This window comes from Rhinolophus sinicus, linkage group LG04 (assembly GCF_036562045.2).
Source record: "Rhinolophus sinicus isolate RSC01 linkage group LG04, ASM3656204v1, whole genome shotgun sequence".
Lineage (NCBI taxonomy): Eukaryota > Metazoa > Chordata > Mammalia > Chiroptera > Rhinolophidae > Rhinolophus > Rhinolophus sinicus.
Genome location: NC_133754.1, coordinates 120,021,853 through 120,034,800, shown reverse-complemented (window position 1 = coordinate 120,034,800; position 12,948 = coordinate 120,021,853). Strand labels below are relative to the sequence as shown.

The 12,948-nt window shown below is 35.2% G+C and overlaps 2 protein-coding genes across 3 annotated transcripts in view; both read right to left on the bottom strand.

The window, feature by feature from the left end:
- CAAP1 (caspase activity and apoptosis inhibitor 1) overlaps nt 1–1,663 on the bottom strand; it is a 46,339-nt gene extending 44,676 nt beyond the window's left edge. The window contains exon 1 of one of the 2 annotated variants that reach the window (XM_019736276.2): nt 1,284–1,663. In XM_019736276.2, coding sequence (XP_019591835.2) covers nt 1,284–1,565 — 282 coding nt within the window. In that variant the 5' untranslated portion in view covers nt 1,566–1,663. The other variant, XM_019736277.2, reaches the window with a different exon arrangement.
- A 6,511-nt stretch (nt 1,664–8,174) lies between these two features.
- Nucleotides 8,175–12,948, bottom strand: part of PLAA (phospholipase A2 activating protein) — a 36,275-nt gene continuing 31,501 nt past the window's right edge. Inside the window, exons 12-14 of the mRNA XM_019736266.2 lie at nt 11,848–11,949; nt 10,123–10,287; nt 8,175–8,909 (exon numbers count right to left, since the gene is read on the bottom strand). Coding sequence (XP_019591825.1) covers nt 8,344–8,909; nt 10,123–10,287; nt 11,848–11,949 — 833 coding nt within the window. The 3' untranslated portion in view covers nt 8,175–8,343. The remainder of the gene's footprint in view (nt 8,910–10,122; nt 10,288–11,847; nt 11,950–12,948) is intronic.

The following is a 12,948-nucleotide window of genomic DNA, read 5'->3' as shown; positions in this document are numbered from 1 at the left end:
AAGCATTAGATTCAAGGCTTTATGTAGAGCGATTCATAACTTATCAGTAAAATGTTGAAAACAATGAAACTGAAAATTAGCAGAGGATTGGTATATCCAATTGACCTAAGAAATGAAACGTCAAAAGTATCAAAATGTTCAATCTCACGATTTATCAGGAAATATAAATAAAACAAACGGAACATTAATTTCATCCATTAAACTAACAAAATTTAAAAAATGGATATAGTGAAATTTTTCAGAGATGGGTATTCTTAGATACTGTTTGGATTATAAATCAGTAAAGCCTTTCTACTGATTATAAATCAGCAAAGCTTTCAAAGTATATTGAAAGCATTTGGGTGTACCTACCAAAATTTTTTAAATGAATCAACTTTGACCCAGCAATTTCGCTTCTGAGTCTTCAATCTAAAGTAATTCTTGCGCAAGATACATGTACAAGGGTGCCCATTTTTGTATTACCTCTTTAATAACAAGATAACTGAAAATCTAAATATTCCCCAATAAAGATACAATACGCTATCATGCGATAACTAAAAAGTAAGGTACTGCATATATAAAGACACCCCTCTTCCCAATCCCAACAATGCAGCGGTATTATCCAATTCAATGGGGTTAATATCACAGCAAAGATTCTGTGGAGAAATTTAAGTACACGTACCTGACAAGAATTAATGAAGAGGCTGGGTATCAAACTATTAACGGGGAGGGAGGCTTAAAAAGCGACTTCCACGCTTTTCCCTTTATTTCTCTGTTGTGTAATTTTAATTACGTATTTTTTGACTTGTTTTATAATGTATTATAAGCAAATGATTTTTTTAAACGCCGGTATATTGGCAGGTCGACGGATCATAAAAAACGTGTCTTTTATACAGTCAGACTGGATACAAATCCAGGAACTAACAACAAACTGTGGGTCTACTTCCTTAACATCTTTGAGCCTGTTTTCTCTGCTTGTAATGTGGAGTTAATTGTAACCAACTAAAAGGTGAAAAAGATGAGAGAAGGAAAGCGTGGCTTGCAAGGGCACTTCAGGGAGACTAAAGAGACCACAAGAGTGGAAGGGGCCAAAAGCAAAATGAGTCAGCTATCAGCAAATCGACTTGAACTTGAAGTTCAAGACATGGGAGTCTGGGGTTCACCGGGACTAAGGAACGTGGACCTCAAACACGGGTGGAACTGTAGGATCGCAGCGCTATAGCCGGCGCCCCATCCCACTACTCGTCGCTGCCTTCATCGGAAAATGCAGTTATCCCCGAGCAGCGAGAAGGCGGCACACACACCTGTTGCAGGGAGCCGGAGACGCAGGAAGATGAGTCAGTGCTCCTCCGCTTCCGGCGCTCGCTGCGCTCCACGCCGCTCCCAACGCCCGCGACACTCCCAGGGAAGCCGGTGGTCCCACAACAGGTCACGCTCCCGCAGCCGCTGGCGCTCCCGCAGCCGCTGGTGTTTCCACTGCCGCTGCTGGCGAGGGCAGGTGTCAGGTCCGGCGCCGCGACGGCCGCGGCCGCCTCCTGACTGCTGCGTTTGCGCCGCTTCTCCCGGGAAGACTTCTTCCCCGTCATGATCCTTTTGCTGTTACCATCCGGAGTCAGCCCACCGTCTCAGAAGGCGCCCACTGCACGCTCCGGTGGGCGCGGCGGTAGCTGGCGTCGCCGTTTGGCGTCACTTCCGGCCTCGTCGCACACGGCGCGAGGCGTTAGGGGAGCTGCTCCCGGGACCAATAACGCCCCCTCCACGAACCGGGGAGGTCGGTTTGAATTTGCAGAAGGGCTGGCGGGTTGTCTAGTTGGGTTTTTGCTGTTCTTTTTTATTCCTCTACGGAGGCCGGAAGATGGAGCTTTACAACAGCTCTTTGCCTTATTGATACTGCCATTCTGTCTTGGTCAGTATGCAAATGCACAGGTAAAGGTGTACTTACTGATTCTCCAATTTCATTTCTCTTTCAATGTTTATGACACTAATAGCATTATAACAATAAAGTGAATTTAGGGAAAACTTCATGATCATCATCACCTAGGGAAATTTTTAAAAAACGTATTTTAGGGAATTGCACAGTATAGGGTCTTGTGCTTCCTTGTTTTTCCCCATTTACACTGATTTCTAGGCATGATTCCTGTTTTCACTCCTAACGACATTTGGCTCTAATATTTCATTGCATTTATGACTTTAAGTAATATTCAAATGCTGTGTTTAGGTTGTTGACATTCTGTCACGCTTCAGAATAATACAGCTATAAACAGCTTAAGAAAAAATTGACCTTATTTCTCCTATGGTATTTTGTACCCCAAACGGAAATTGATCAAAGGATATCAACATCTTATTTTTCTTGTTGGATTTAATCGATCCCTTGGAAAAAAGGCTGAGCCAAACACTGAAATCTTGTAAAAACTTTCTTCAAATGTATGGTAGCCTTAGATTTTTAACTTGCATTTTTTATTTATAATGTTGAATACTTTTCTGTTGGTTGGAACACTATTTCCTCATCATCAAATCATCTGGTAATAAGTTTAATAATTTACTGAAATCAATGTGTTAACTTTTATACATTTACATTCATTGTTTATGTTGGTGAGATGGGAGAGGGCAGCAGGGATAAAATATTGTTAGCATATCAGTGTTCCTCCCTGTTTTACCTTTTTAATGTTCTTTGTACACTACAGTCACTTTTATTGTTAAAGAAGATGGTAGCCTTGTGTTATCTTTGAAAGGAATGCTTGATAAGCATTTATTATGTGGCAGACATTTGCTATACTTTTATATAAATACCTTACTTTGTTCTTCTATTTTTTGAAGACCCAATGTGCATATGATTATATTGGGGCTGAGGTTAAGCAACTTGTCTTAATTCATTAGCAAGTGGTGAAATGTTATTGAAATGTATGCCTTTTAACTCCAAAGCCAGTAGTACTCTTTCACTATTGAAAATTTTAAATGATGTAGAAATAAGCAAACATTTCTTGAATTTATTAGTTCCTTTGAGGACACAAGACTAAAATATGGTTTGAAGGCTTGTTTCCAGCCACTTTCTGGTCTGTGTATCAAGCTTACATGCCTCCACCAGAAGCGTAGTTGAAGTGGCTACTACAAATTGATATTTTTCTCCGTTCTTATCAATATCCAGTTTTGCCAACATCATTTATCAAATACCATTCTCTTCTACGTTGTTTTGTTAATACTGACTTGTTATGTAAAGATTTACCTGACTTATTTTAGTTTTTTCACCTGTAGAAGATTACTAACAGTACTTATCCCATAGGGATAGTGACGATAAACTTAGAATGAGTATAAAGTAATTGCTTAATGCATGGTATCTTATTAACCTTAATTTGTGTTCTTTACAATGCTACTTAACTGGTTTGCTTTAAATTCAACTGTGAAACATTGTAGAAACATTGCTATATCATATGCCTTTCAATTTGATGAAAATATCATTACCATTTGGACATTTTACTTTCCTGATTTATTGCAATGTGTCCAGGAACCCCAAGCTCAAGTTTTAAGCCCCCAGACCTCATTTTAGGCCTAGTACCAATATCAGCCTACCAACTCTGAAGAAGGGTGTTTAGTCAGCTTCCTCCTCTTTAAAGATTCCATTACTCACTGTATTCGGAAGACTGTTTTCCTCCATGACAGGAACCAAAGTGGTTTACTTGTTGCCCTCAGAGTCAAGATCCTGCCTTTCTTAGTACCCCCAGGAAACAAGCACTCTAATTTTAAACATTAAAACCTGATCATCACTTTGGGAAGCAGACAGATAGGAAATAAAATATGAATAAAAACAACTTTAAAAATATTACCCATTTCTATTAAGATGGTAACTAGAGGCCAGTTACACCCTATTTTTGTTCTCCTAACCTCCTGTAGTTAGGGGAAGGGAACTATCTTTCAGGTAGCTAGGGTATGATGCAATCACATTAAAAAAAAAAAAAAAAGTACATATCACCTATGATGTCTTCTTTCCATAATAGCTTAATCTCAATTTCACCAAGTCTCTGGATTTAGCTTTCAGTTCATAGGAAATAGAAGGTATGGCAGGCAGATTCTAAAAAGGCCCCCAATGATCCCTTTCCTTGGTATTCACAGCCTTGTGTAATCCACTCTCATTGAGTAACTTGCTTCCAACCAACAGAATACCTTTATATTTAGAGGATGTCATATCTGCTGTTATAAATATTCTGAATTTAGTCCTGCTAGCAGACTCTCCCTTGCTGGCTTTGATGGAGTAGCTTGCTATGACGGAGAGGTCCACAAGTAAAAGAAAACAAGGGCAGCCTCTGAAGTCCTCATCCAACAATCTGAAAAGAATTGAACACTTAACCATGTGAGTAGCTTGGAAATGCATCCTTCCCTAGTCAAGCCTTCAGATGAGAACCCAGCCGTGGCTGACACCTTGATTGCAGCCTCATGTGAAACAAAGAAGCAGAGGACCCAGTTAAGCTGTGCCAGGATTCCTCACTCACAGAAAACTTCAGATAATAAGTGTGTGTTGTTTTAAGCCACTTAATTTTTGTGGTATTTTATTAACACGTTGCGTACGGCGGGGTTTAAATCCCTCGTGAAGATTCTCGTGATCCGTACGCAACGTGTTAAGCAGCAATAGGTTACTAATACAGGAGGGTTATATATAGGAATATATTTTAGAAATATAAAATGGGGTACTTCACATTCTGGACTGCCCTAGACACTTCAAAGTCAATGATTGGATGGATGGATGGATGGATGGATGAACTGTTCTAGATTGAGACCAAAGAGACATATAACCAAATAAAGACATTGTGAACCTTATTTGGATTAGGCCCTTTAAAACAAAAGTTATAAAAGGCATTCTGAGGGCAATGAGGACATTTGAATATGGACTGGACACTGAATATTATGAAATTACTAATTCTCTTCAATGCAATATTATGGTTATAAATTAGTTTTCAAAATGTCCTTATTCTTAGAAGATACATATTGAGGTAGTTAGTTGATAAGTATGATAGCTGTAACTTATTTTTAAATAATTTCAAAAGAAATCATGTTTGTAGAACCTAGTTGGCAAGTCACCAAGTGTTCACTGTACTTCTTTCAATTTTCCTGTACCTATGAACATTTTCATTAAAAAATTGAAGGGAAACATGGAAAATGATGTAGTCTTCAAAACTGCAGTTATAATCACGACTACATGGTGTGCTAGACTGAATGTTTGTGTCCTCCCCCAAATTCACATGTTGAAACCAAATCCCCAGTGTGATGTTTGGAGGTGGGGCTTATGGGAGGTGATTAGATCATGAGTAGAGCCTCATGAATAGGGAGACCCCAGAGAACTCCCTACTCTTCTGTCATGTAAGGACACAGGGAGAAGACAGCATCTAGGAACCAGGAGGTGAGCCCTCACCAAATACCAAAAATGCCAGCACTTGCATCTCCCCAGCCTCCAGAGCTGTAATAAATGTTTGTTGCTTAAGGCATCCAGCCTGTAGTATTTCTATTGTAGCAGCCCAGATAAAGACACTGTATAATTTTCTATAGGAAAACACATTAGAAATTAGAACAATTAGAGACTAGTTTTTAAAAACAAATAATCTTTCCTAATCTGGTGGGTAGTTTATATCTCAAGACCTGTAGGAAGTGTGATATATCACAAATGATCCTTTACATTATTTCCCAACAAAATACTACAGTGATAACTGCTAAGGAACCTATCCCAGTCTTAGCCCCAGAATTATCTTTGTGAAGAATCTACTTTTAGCTATGCTTCTTCCAACATTTAAGATTATGAGGTAGATTTAAAAATAAAATTGCAGTGCTAGTTATAAACCCAGCTAATCATGAAAGAAAAAGTTACAATAGGAACATGATCATTTTAACAATGGAATGCGAGACGGAAGATAATGCAGTTATGAAAGAGACAGTGATAACTCATTTGCAGGCAACAGTGTTTTAAATATAATATAAAGGACATTAACTTCAAGACTTTTACCATTTGGAGGTGATTTAGCAACATGCATCAAATCTACAAAATGCATTAACTTGACCCAATTCCATGGGTGAAATGTATCCTAAAGAACTCCCGAGACACTTGTGAAACTTGTCCTTGTGAAACTTGTCCGAGCACTGCTTGATAGCTGAAAATTGGAAACAATGTCAGATAATAAGAAATGGGTATACCATATAATATTTATTAAGGTGGAAGTATGCATACTATATATGTCAAGTTTAAAAATCAGGTTATTGAACAATGTATGTCATTCCTTTTAAAAAAATATAAAACATGTTTACATATCTATTAATATGCCGTAAGACATTAAGAATGGTTTTTTCTGGTTTGTGGGATTACAGGAAATTTTTATTTATGTGTGTCTTAGTCAACAAATACGTATTTTTATATTCTGAAAAAAATATTAAGGAAATCATGGAAAAAACTTTAACTGAAAAAGAAAAAAAAATCTTTAAAATATCACTAAACCACCATTTAACACTTATCTTTCAAGTGGGATTTTTCCTTTTGCTACACTGTATTTTGTAACTTTTCATCAATAAACAAGAAATAATGGTATAATAAAATATTAAAAGACTTATACACTAATAGGAGGCAAACAGTGTTTAGTTTTCCACCCCTCACATTTTGAAGAGTAAACTCATATTCTTAACCAAGACTCTATTTCCAATGGTTCCTAGTATTTAAAAATATTGTAGATTGTTTGTAATATGCTAGACTGCATGTTAACAAAGTACTGTAATGTAATGGAACCAGGCAGACATGGTTTAAACTCTTAACTTTGTCATAACCCCCTAAATTTCAACTCAACAAAAAGGAAAGCACAGAGTCCCAACGGAACCAGCAAATAGAGTAAAGTCTGGGTACACACCAGAAAATTGAAATTTATTAGGTTGGTGCAAAAGTTATTGCCGTTTTTGCATTTATTTTTAACCTTTTAAACTGCAATTACTTTTGCACCAACCTAGTACTTCTTAGCAAAATACACATCCCGTCTATTTATATTTTACCCATCCTCTTTTGACATCCCAAGTTTTTCCTTGGATTAGTCTAGATGATCAGAATCTTTTCCTCCCCTATTGGGGAAGAATTATTCCTCGACGCAATTTGGCATTAAACCAGGAAAATGCATGGTTTTGTATGCACAAATGGAGAATGCTGCTCACTGCTTTAGGCAAAGTCCTCTTTGTGAAAAGATATTTTTAAAATAAGAATAGTTACACTTCTCTTAATTGAAGTTCTCTTAGATACAATTCTGTAATTAAATGGGAGGGTTCCTTCTTTGTGTTAGTTGCTAGGGTGTTCAGAGACAAATTTGTGACCTTGTCTCTAGGAAGCAGAGCATGGTATGCACTTTTCTTTTTTTTCTCCTGTCATGATTCATACCATTATTTTTATTTCTGAAAATAGAAATAACATCACAATCCATTTAAGGAGTTTTGGGAATTACATATCAAAGTAGTTAGCACAGTGCCTGGGCTCAAAAATACTACCTTCACACCAGACTCTGGACTTGCAAACAACATGGTTCGATGTACTCTTGCTTGCATAATTGCCTGAAAAAATTCAGTGCATTGCATTCCAAATTGCCTTTGAGATAATGGAAATGACCAACACACCCCCCGCCACCCCAAAAAAAGACAAAAACCAATCAAATATCAAAACTGGAATGAATAATGAAGTTACCTCAAATAGGGCAAAAGAAAGTGGATCATAAGCCTAGAGTTAATTTGGGGCCTCATCTGTCTGAACTGATTCAAACCTAACATAGCTCAGTAATTTGCTTTTACTTCATCTAAAAACATACTATGAAACAAATTCACTTTCTATTTACAAATGACTTAAATGAATAAATTATATCTTTTCAATATATGAAATAGTTTACAACAATCTTAATTTTTAAAAATTCTGAAGTAGTTATGCCGAACTAGACCTTAGAATGTATCAGTGCTGTTGAAAGAATCCAGCAATGAAAATGAGTAGAGCAGAAATTCAATAAACGACAACCAACCAACAATTAACAATTTGGGACATGTAAGTAGTAACAGCAGATTATATAAATAAAATATTTTCTTCTTTGTGGCTAAGGTAGAGAAAGTACGCCACTGTAGTTGTTATCAATTATAGCTCATTCTTAATTTGTTTCTGAACTCTTGAAAATCTACCCACATTACACAGGAAAATCTCACAGTTCACCAGTGCAAAAATTTTATTTCTCCTGTTTCCCCTCCTCCCCCACTTTACAAGATCTGAAATTTTAATCCACAGCATTCTTCTTTTTTTATCATCTGTAATCAGATGTGAAATGTAAGAGAAAAAAAACAATAATCAATTTAAAATCTGAGCCCCCTTCCCCATTTTTACAGCAAGTTTAAGATAAGTCTACAGCATTCACTTACTTTAGCTGGTTCTGATACTGAGGCATACTTTTTTATTTGAGAATCAACACCTAAAGACTTGGCTAATTGTACAGCGTTTGAATCATCACTGATCAGTGTTCCAAGAGCCACAAGAAGTCTAAAAGTGGCTTCCAGGTCTTGCACAACTTCCAAGACTGTGCTAATTACTGACAAGCATTGAGCTTTCCCTTCAATGTTATGGTCTTTATGAAAACAAACAGAATAGTTCAGGGTCAGTGTAGCCAGAGCGATGTGGATATTCTTATTGCTCCCTGCTTTCAGTTCTATTGCATGGGACATTAGTGATTCCCTCTGGGACATCATGAGCTTTTGTCCTGCCTGGCCAACAAAACAATTGCAAAAAGTCCTCAGAGCAAGCAGCTGGTTTGCTGGCTTTCCTTTGGGATTCAGAAGACTGAAAAGATGACTGCTGAACTGATCCCCTTCCTTCTCATTGCAGAAGTTCTCGTTCACACTGGGATGTTTAATGGACAGCCGAAGAATGTCAAGAGCAGGAAAGACAATATCTATTAAAAAGAAAAATATATTAATGTTTATGAAGATCCAGAAAATTCCTATGATTATTACTCAATTTTTAAGGATTTCAGTTCCTGTTACAAAATTAACACATCAGCATTTAAGAAAAATGTTAAAAATTATATGCCTGCTTTAAAATGTATATTTCTAAAATTTGCATTAATTGGTTTTTGATATTTATAGAGAATGGACTTATTGTTACAAGATCATATATGCTTTAAAAATAATGTAACTCTCTTGGGTTATCAATCAGCCTGACACACAGTGAGTATTCAGTAAGTCCTTGTGGAATGAATGGGATGGGAACTGTGCTTTTAAAAATCCTTAACAAGACTAAAGAGTTGAAGAGAGGAAGTGCTTTATAGAAGAAGTCCAGTTGACAAAATGCTAATAGGATGCTTATAGGTTGGTGAAGAGCTTTATATTCCAGGGGTTGGGTAGACACCATCAGAATGAATGCACTAAACAATCTTAGCCTCACTAAAGTGAGGAAATCACAATTTGTGCCCTGTGATATAAGTGCAGTATGTAGCATCGTTTATAAAGAATATTTGTCTTAAAAAACCAACTGAACCAGAATCTAATTATGTCTAGCAAGTACTATAGAGACAGAGGAACAAACATACTAAGTGATCAGCCAAATCAACAATATGGGACAAATAACTTTTTTCTCCAATAAATCAATAGTGCAAAAAAATAAGAGGACATTTTAGAATTAAAAATTAAATGTATGGTAAAGAATGGAAACTAGACTTTCGGGGGTGAACATGCTATAATGTATACAGATTATCAAATTATGTTATAAATCAATGTTACCTCAATAAAAAATGAATAAAATTTAAAAATTTTTAAAATAAAAATTAAGTGAATTTACCAAAAAGAAAATAAATCCTTATAGCAAATGTTTATAGCCTAGGTTTAATAGGTCACAGAGTTTCTTGGATGGCTTGCAGGGGATGCTCTGAAATAGTATACAAAATGGTACACGTATGGGGCGCATTACATTACCTTCAGATTCTCATAAGGCATGAGACCAAAACAAGACTATGAATAACAGTAGTGCAATGAATCCTTCTTGTGAAGGTTTTTACAATATGAATTACAGGTTAACTTTTACTTACTTTAGAAACATCAGTAATATTGATAAAAATGAAAATACATACTTCCTGCTTTTTAGTTACATTTTAAGGAGTGTTTCTGTACCTTCAGGCCAGTTAATAGCTTTCCACAAAATCTGAAGTTGCTGGGTTGTGGGTTTTTCTGAAGAACTATTACATATTAGAGACAGTATCTTTTCAAGAAGTATCAGGTCATCCTCAGTTAACTTCTTCTCTTCAGGTGCCGTTCCATTAAGTTCTTTCAGTTTACCTAGAACCCAAAACCAAACCTTGAAAATTCTCTAACTGTAATCGGCCAGATAAGATACATAAATGCAAATTTTTCAATAGAGTATGTTATCATACACTATGGGGAGGTAAGACTTTTAATGGCAATTATTAAAGACCATAAAATAAGGCCTATGAGTATTTTTAAGCCAGACACAGTATAGAAAAAGGTTACTGTGATTTTTATTTTACCTGTTATTTTCTAAGATCTTTTGAAGCTTTCTGCTTTGAATAAGTTTTAAAGTCTATCTGTAATCATTTTGAATGGTTTTCAAAGCAATATTATATGTTATGTCCACTCCATATAAGTCAATCGTCTATTTTCACAATGAAAAAAATTATAACAGCTTTTAGCCAACTTATATCAACTTCTATGATTGTTAATAAAATAGTCGAAAACTTAAATGTCTATTTATAATATTTAATTTATTGACTTAGTTCCATATGCACCTTTGATATCACATTATTTTAAACACATTTAATGGAAATACTGCCTTTTCCCACCATATGCATATTGCATGAAACAATTTCTTTTACACTCTTCATACATATCTTCAGTATCAGTATGCTTGTCATCATCACTTATGCTACTTTGAGTCATCCAACAGTGATTCCTCAAAAACCTTTATCTCAAAGGATAAAAATGCCCAAATTCCCATCACAAAAAGTTTAAGATAAATTGTCCAAATTTACAAATTTTTATCAATCATAACTAAAAACCTGGGTCTGTTTTACTATTCTTTGGCATTGAAAGTTTTAACAGAATAGTGAAAACAAAGTTTATTTAAGAAATGCAAAAAAAAAAAAAAAAAGAAATGCAAAGAGACCTCTTGTATTTGTACAAGAGTTGAAAAATGTCAAGTTGTCTATAAGTACACATATACTTCTTTATTGTCCAAAATAAAGCAATTAGGAAAACACATGAATGATTTTTATAAAGATAGTATAAAGGATAATTCTGACCAAAAGAAAAAACCCTGTCTTATATTCAGGTATGTATGCTATCTCAAATAATCTCTCACAGTCTTTGTGGCAAAATAGAGCTAGTATTCTTACTCCAAAAAAACAAACAAAAAAAACAACTCAATCTTTCATTTTGTTTTGAGAAAAACAAATGAGCAGAAAAAGCAATCCAAGTCAACTGAGAAGTTCCATTTTTATACAACCTTTTATTATTTGTAAGGGCTATTAATTTTTTAAAGACAAGATTTTTATTTGTTAAATGCTTTACTCATTCTTTTATTTATTTTGAAAACATTAGGAGCTTAGGGAAACGGATTTACATTTTCACCCTTTGGTTTTCTTCTCATTAAAGTCATCAGATCAGAAAGCATTTACTGATATCTGTATAAGACTTCTTACAAAGTATTAAGGGTCCATTATCAGATTGTGCAGTTGTGGTCCACACAGTTGTGTAATAGCACAATAGAAGTCTCTATCATAGAAGCACCCAGTTCCCAGCCCATGTTAGAAAGAGAAATGGCCTTGAGTGCACGGCAAAGAGGCCATGGATATGTGAGAAAACCAATTCAAATACACTTACCTAATATTTGCGTAGGGTTTGCTTGGTCAAAAGTGACAGCCTCTTTTTTAGGGAAGTAAATATTCACCGTTTTAGATGCAGCCGATCGGTAGGCACTGTTCCCTATTTATAGAACAGATGAGGATAAAAAACATAAGGAACGGTCAAAAATGAGATTTTTTTCTAATAGTATTACTTTGTTTTCGCAATTAAGATATTCAATTACTCAGTTCATGCACTAAAATCATAAGCAACCTCAGAAAAAAAAATATTTGTAGGCTTTCATATATGTTCATATTATAATAATTTTCGGCTTTAGAATGGGAGCTTAAATGTAAAACAGACTTTTTATTTCATAGTTTCTACTTTCCTCATCTTTTTAAGATTTACTCAAAATTATAAATTTTTAAGATCCAGAATACAAAACAAATATGAAATTTTCCATTCTCATCTTCTCTAAGGAATATTCATCTGTTTCTTCTCTTGTCTTTTATTGCTTATTCCAAATGATGTAGTAGGCAGTCATTTTCTACAGCATTTTTATAAAACCCCCTAAGTTGTAAGTTCTTGGAAGACAAAGGTTTTCGTCTTTTATAGTTTTATTTCTTAAGTCCCTATTACAGTAACTGAAATTCAGTTATCTGATGATAAAAAACGCGCACAGAATGAAAATTCATACACAGTGAATAAAGCTACTTCAACTGAAGTATAATTTATATCTATTTTACATCTTACATTGCAAATCTTAATTAATTTATACATTTTTTGTTCCACTCTGAAATTAAGGTATTTTGCAAAAGGATGAATAAAACATTTTAATCTTCTGAGTATATTAGAAATAGAAGGGAGGAAGGTAAATAAAGATAAAGCAAATAATGAGATAAGTGCACAAAATTAATTCTAATTGCTAATAAAGCATAAAATATTCATTGACATGATCAAAGATGAGCTATACAGACATTGCCTGTACTCCTAGTGGTGGTAAGGAGAATACAAATCAAATATGGCCCAAACATTTAAGTACAATAAAAAGTTCTCTGAAGGAAAAATATAGGGTACAATGCGAGTTTTGAGAGTAGGTGATCTAGCAAGGGGCATATTTGAGTTTCCAGGAAGGTTTCA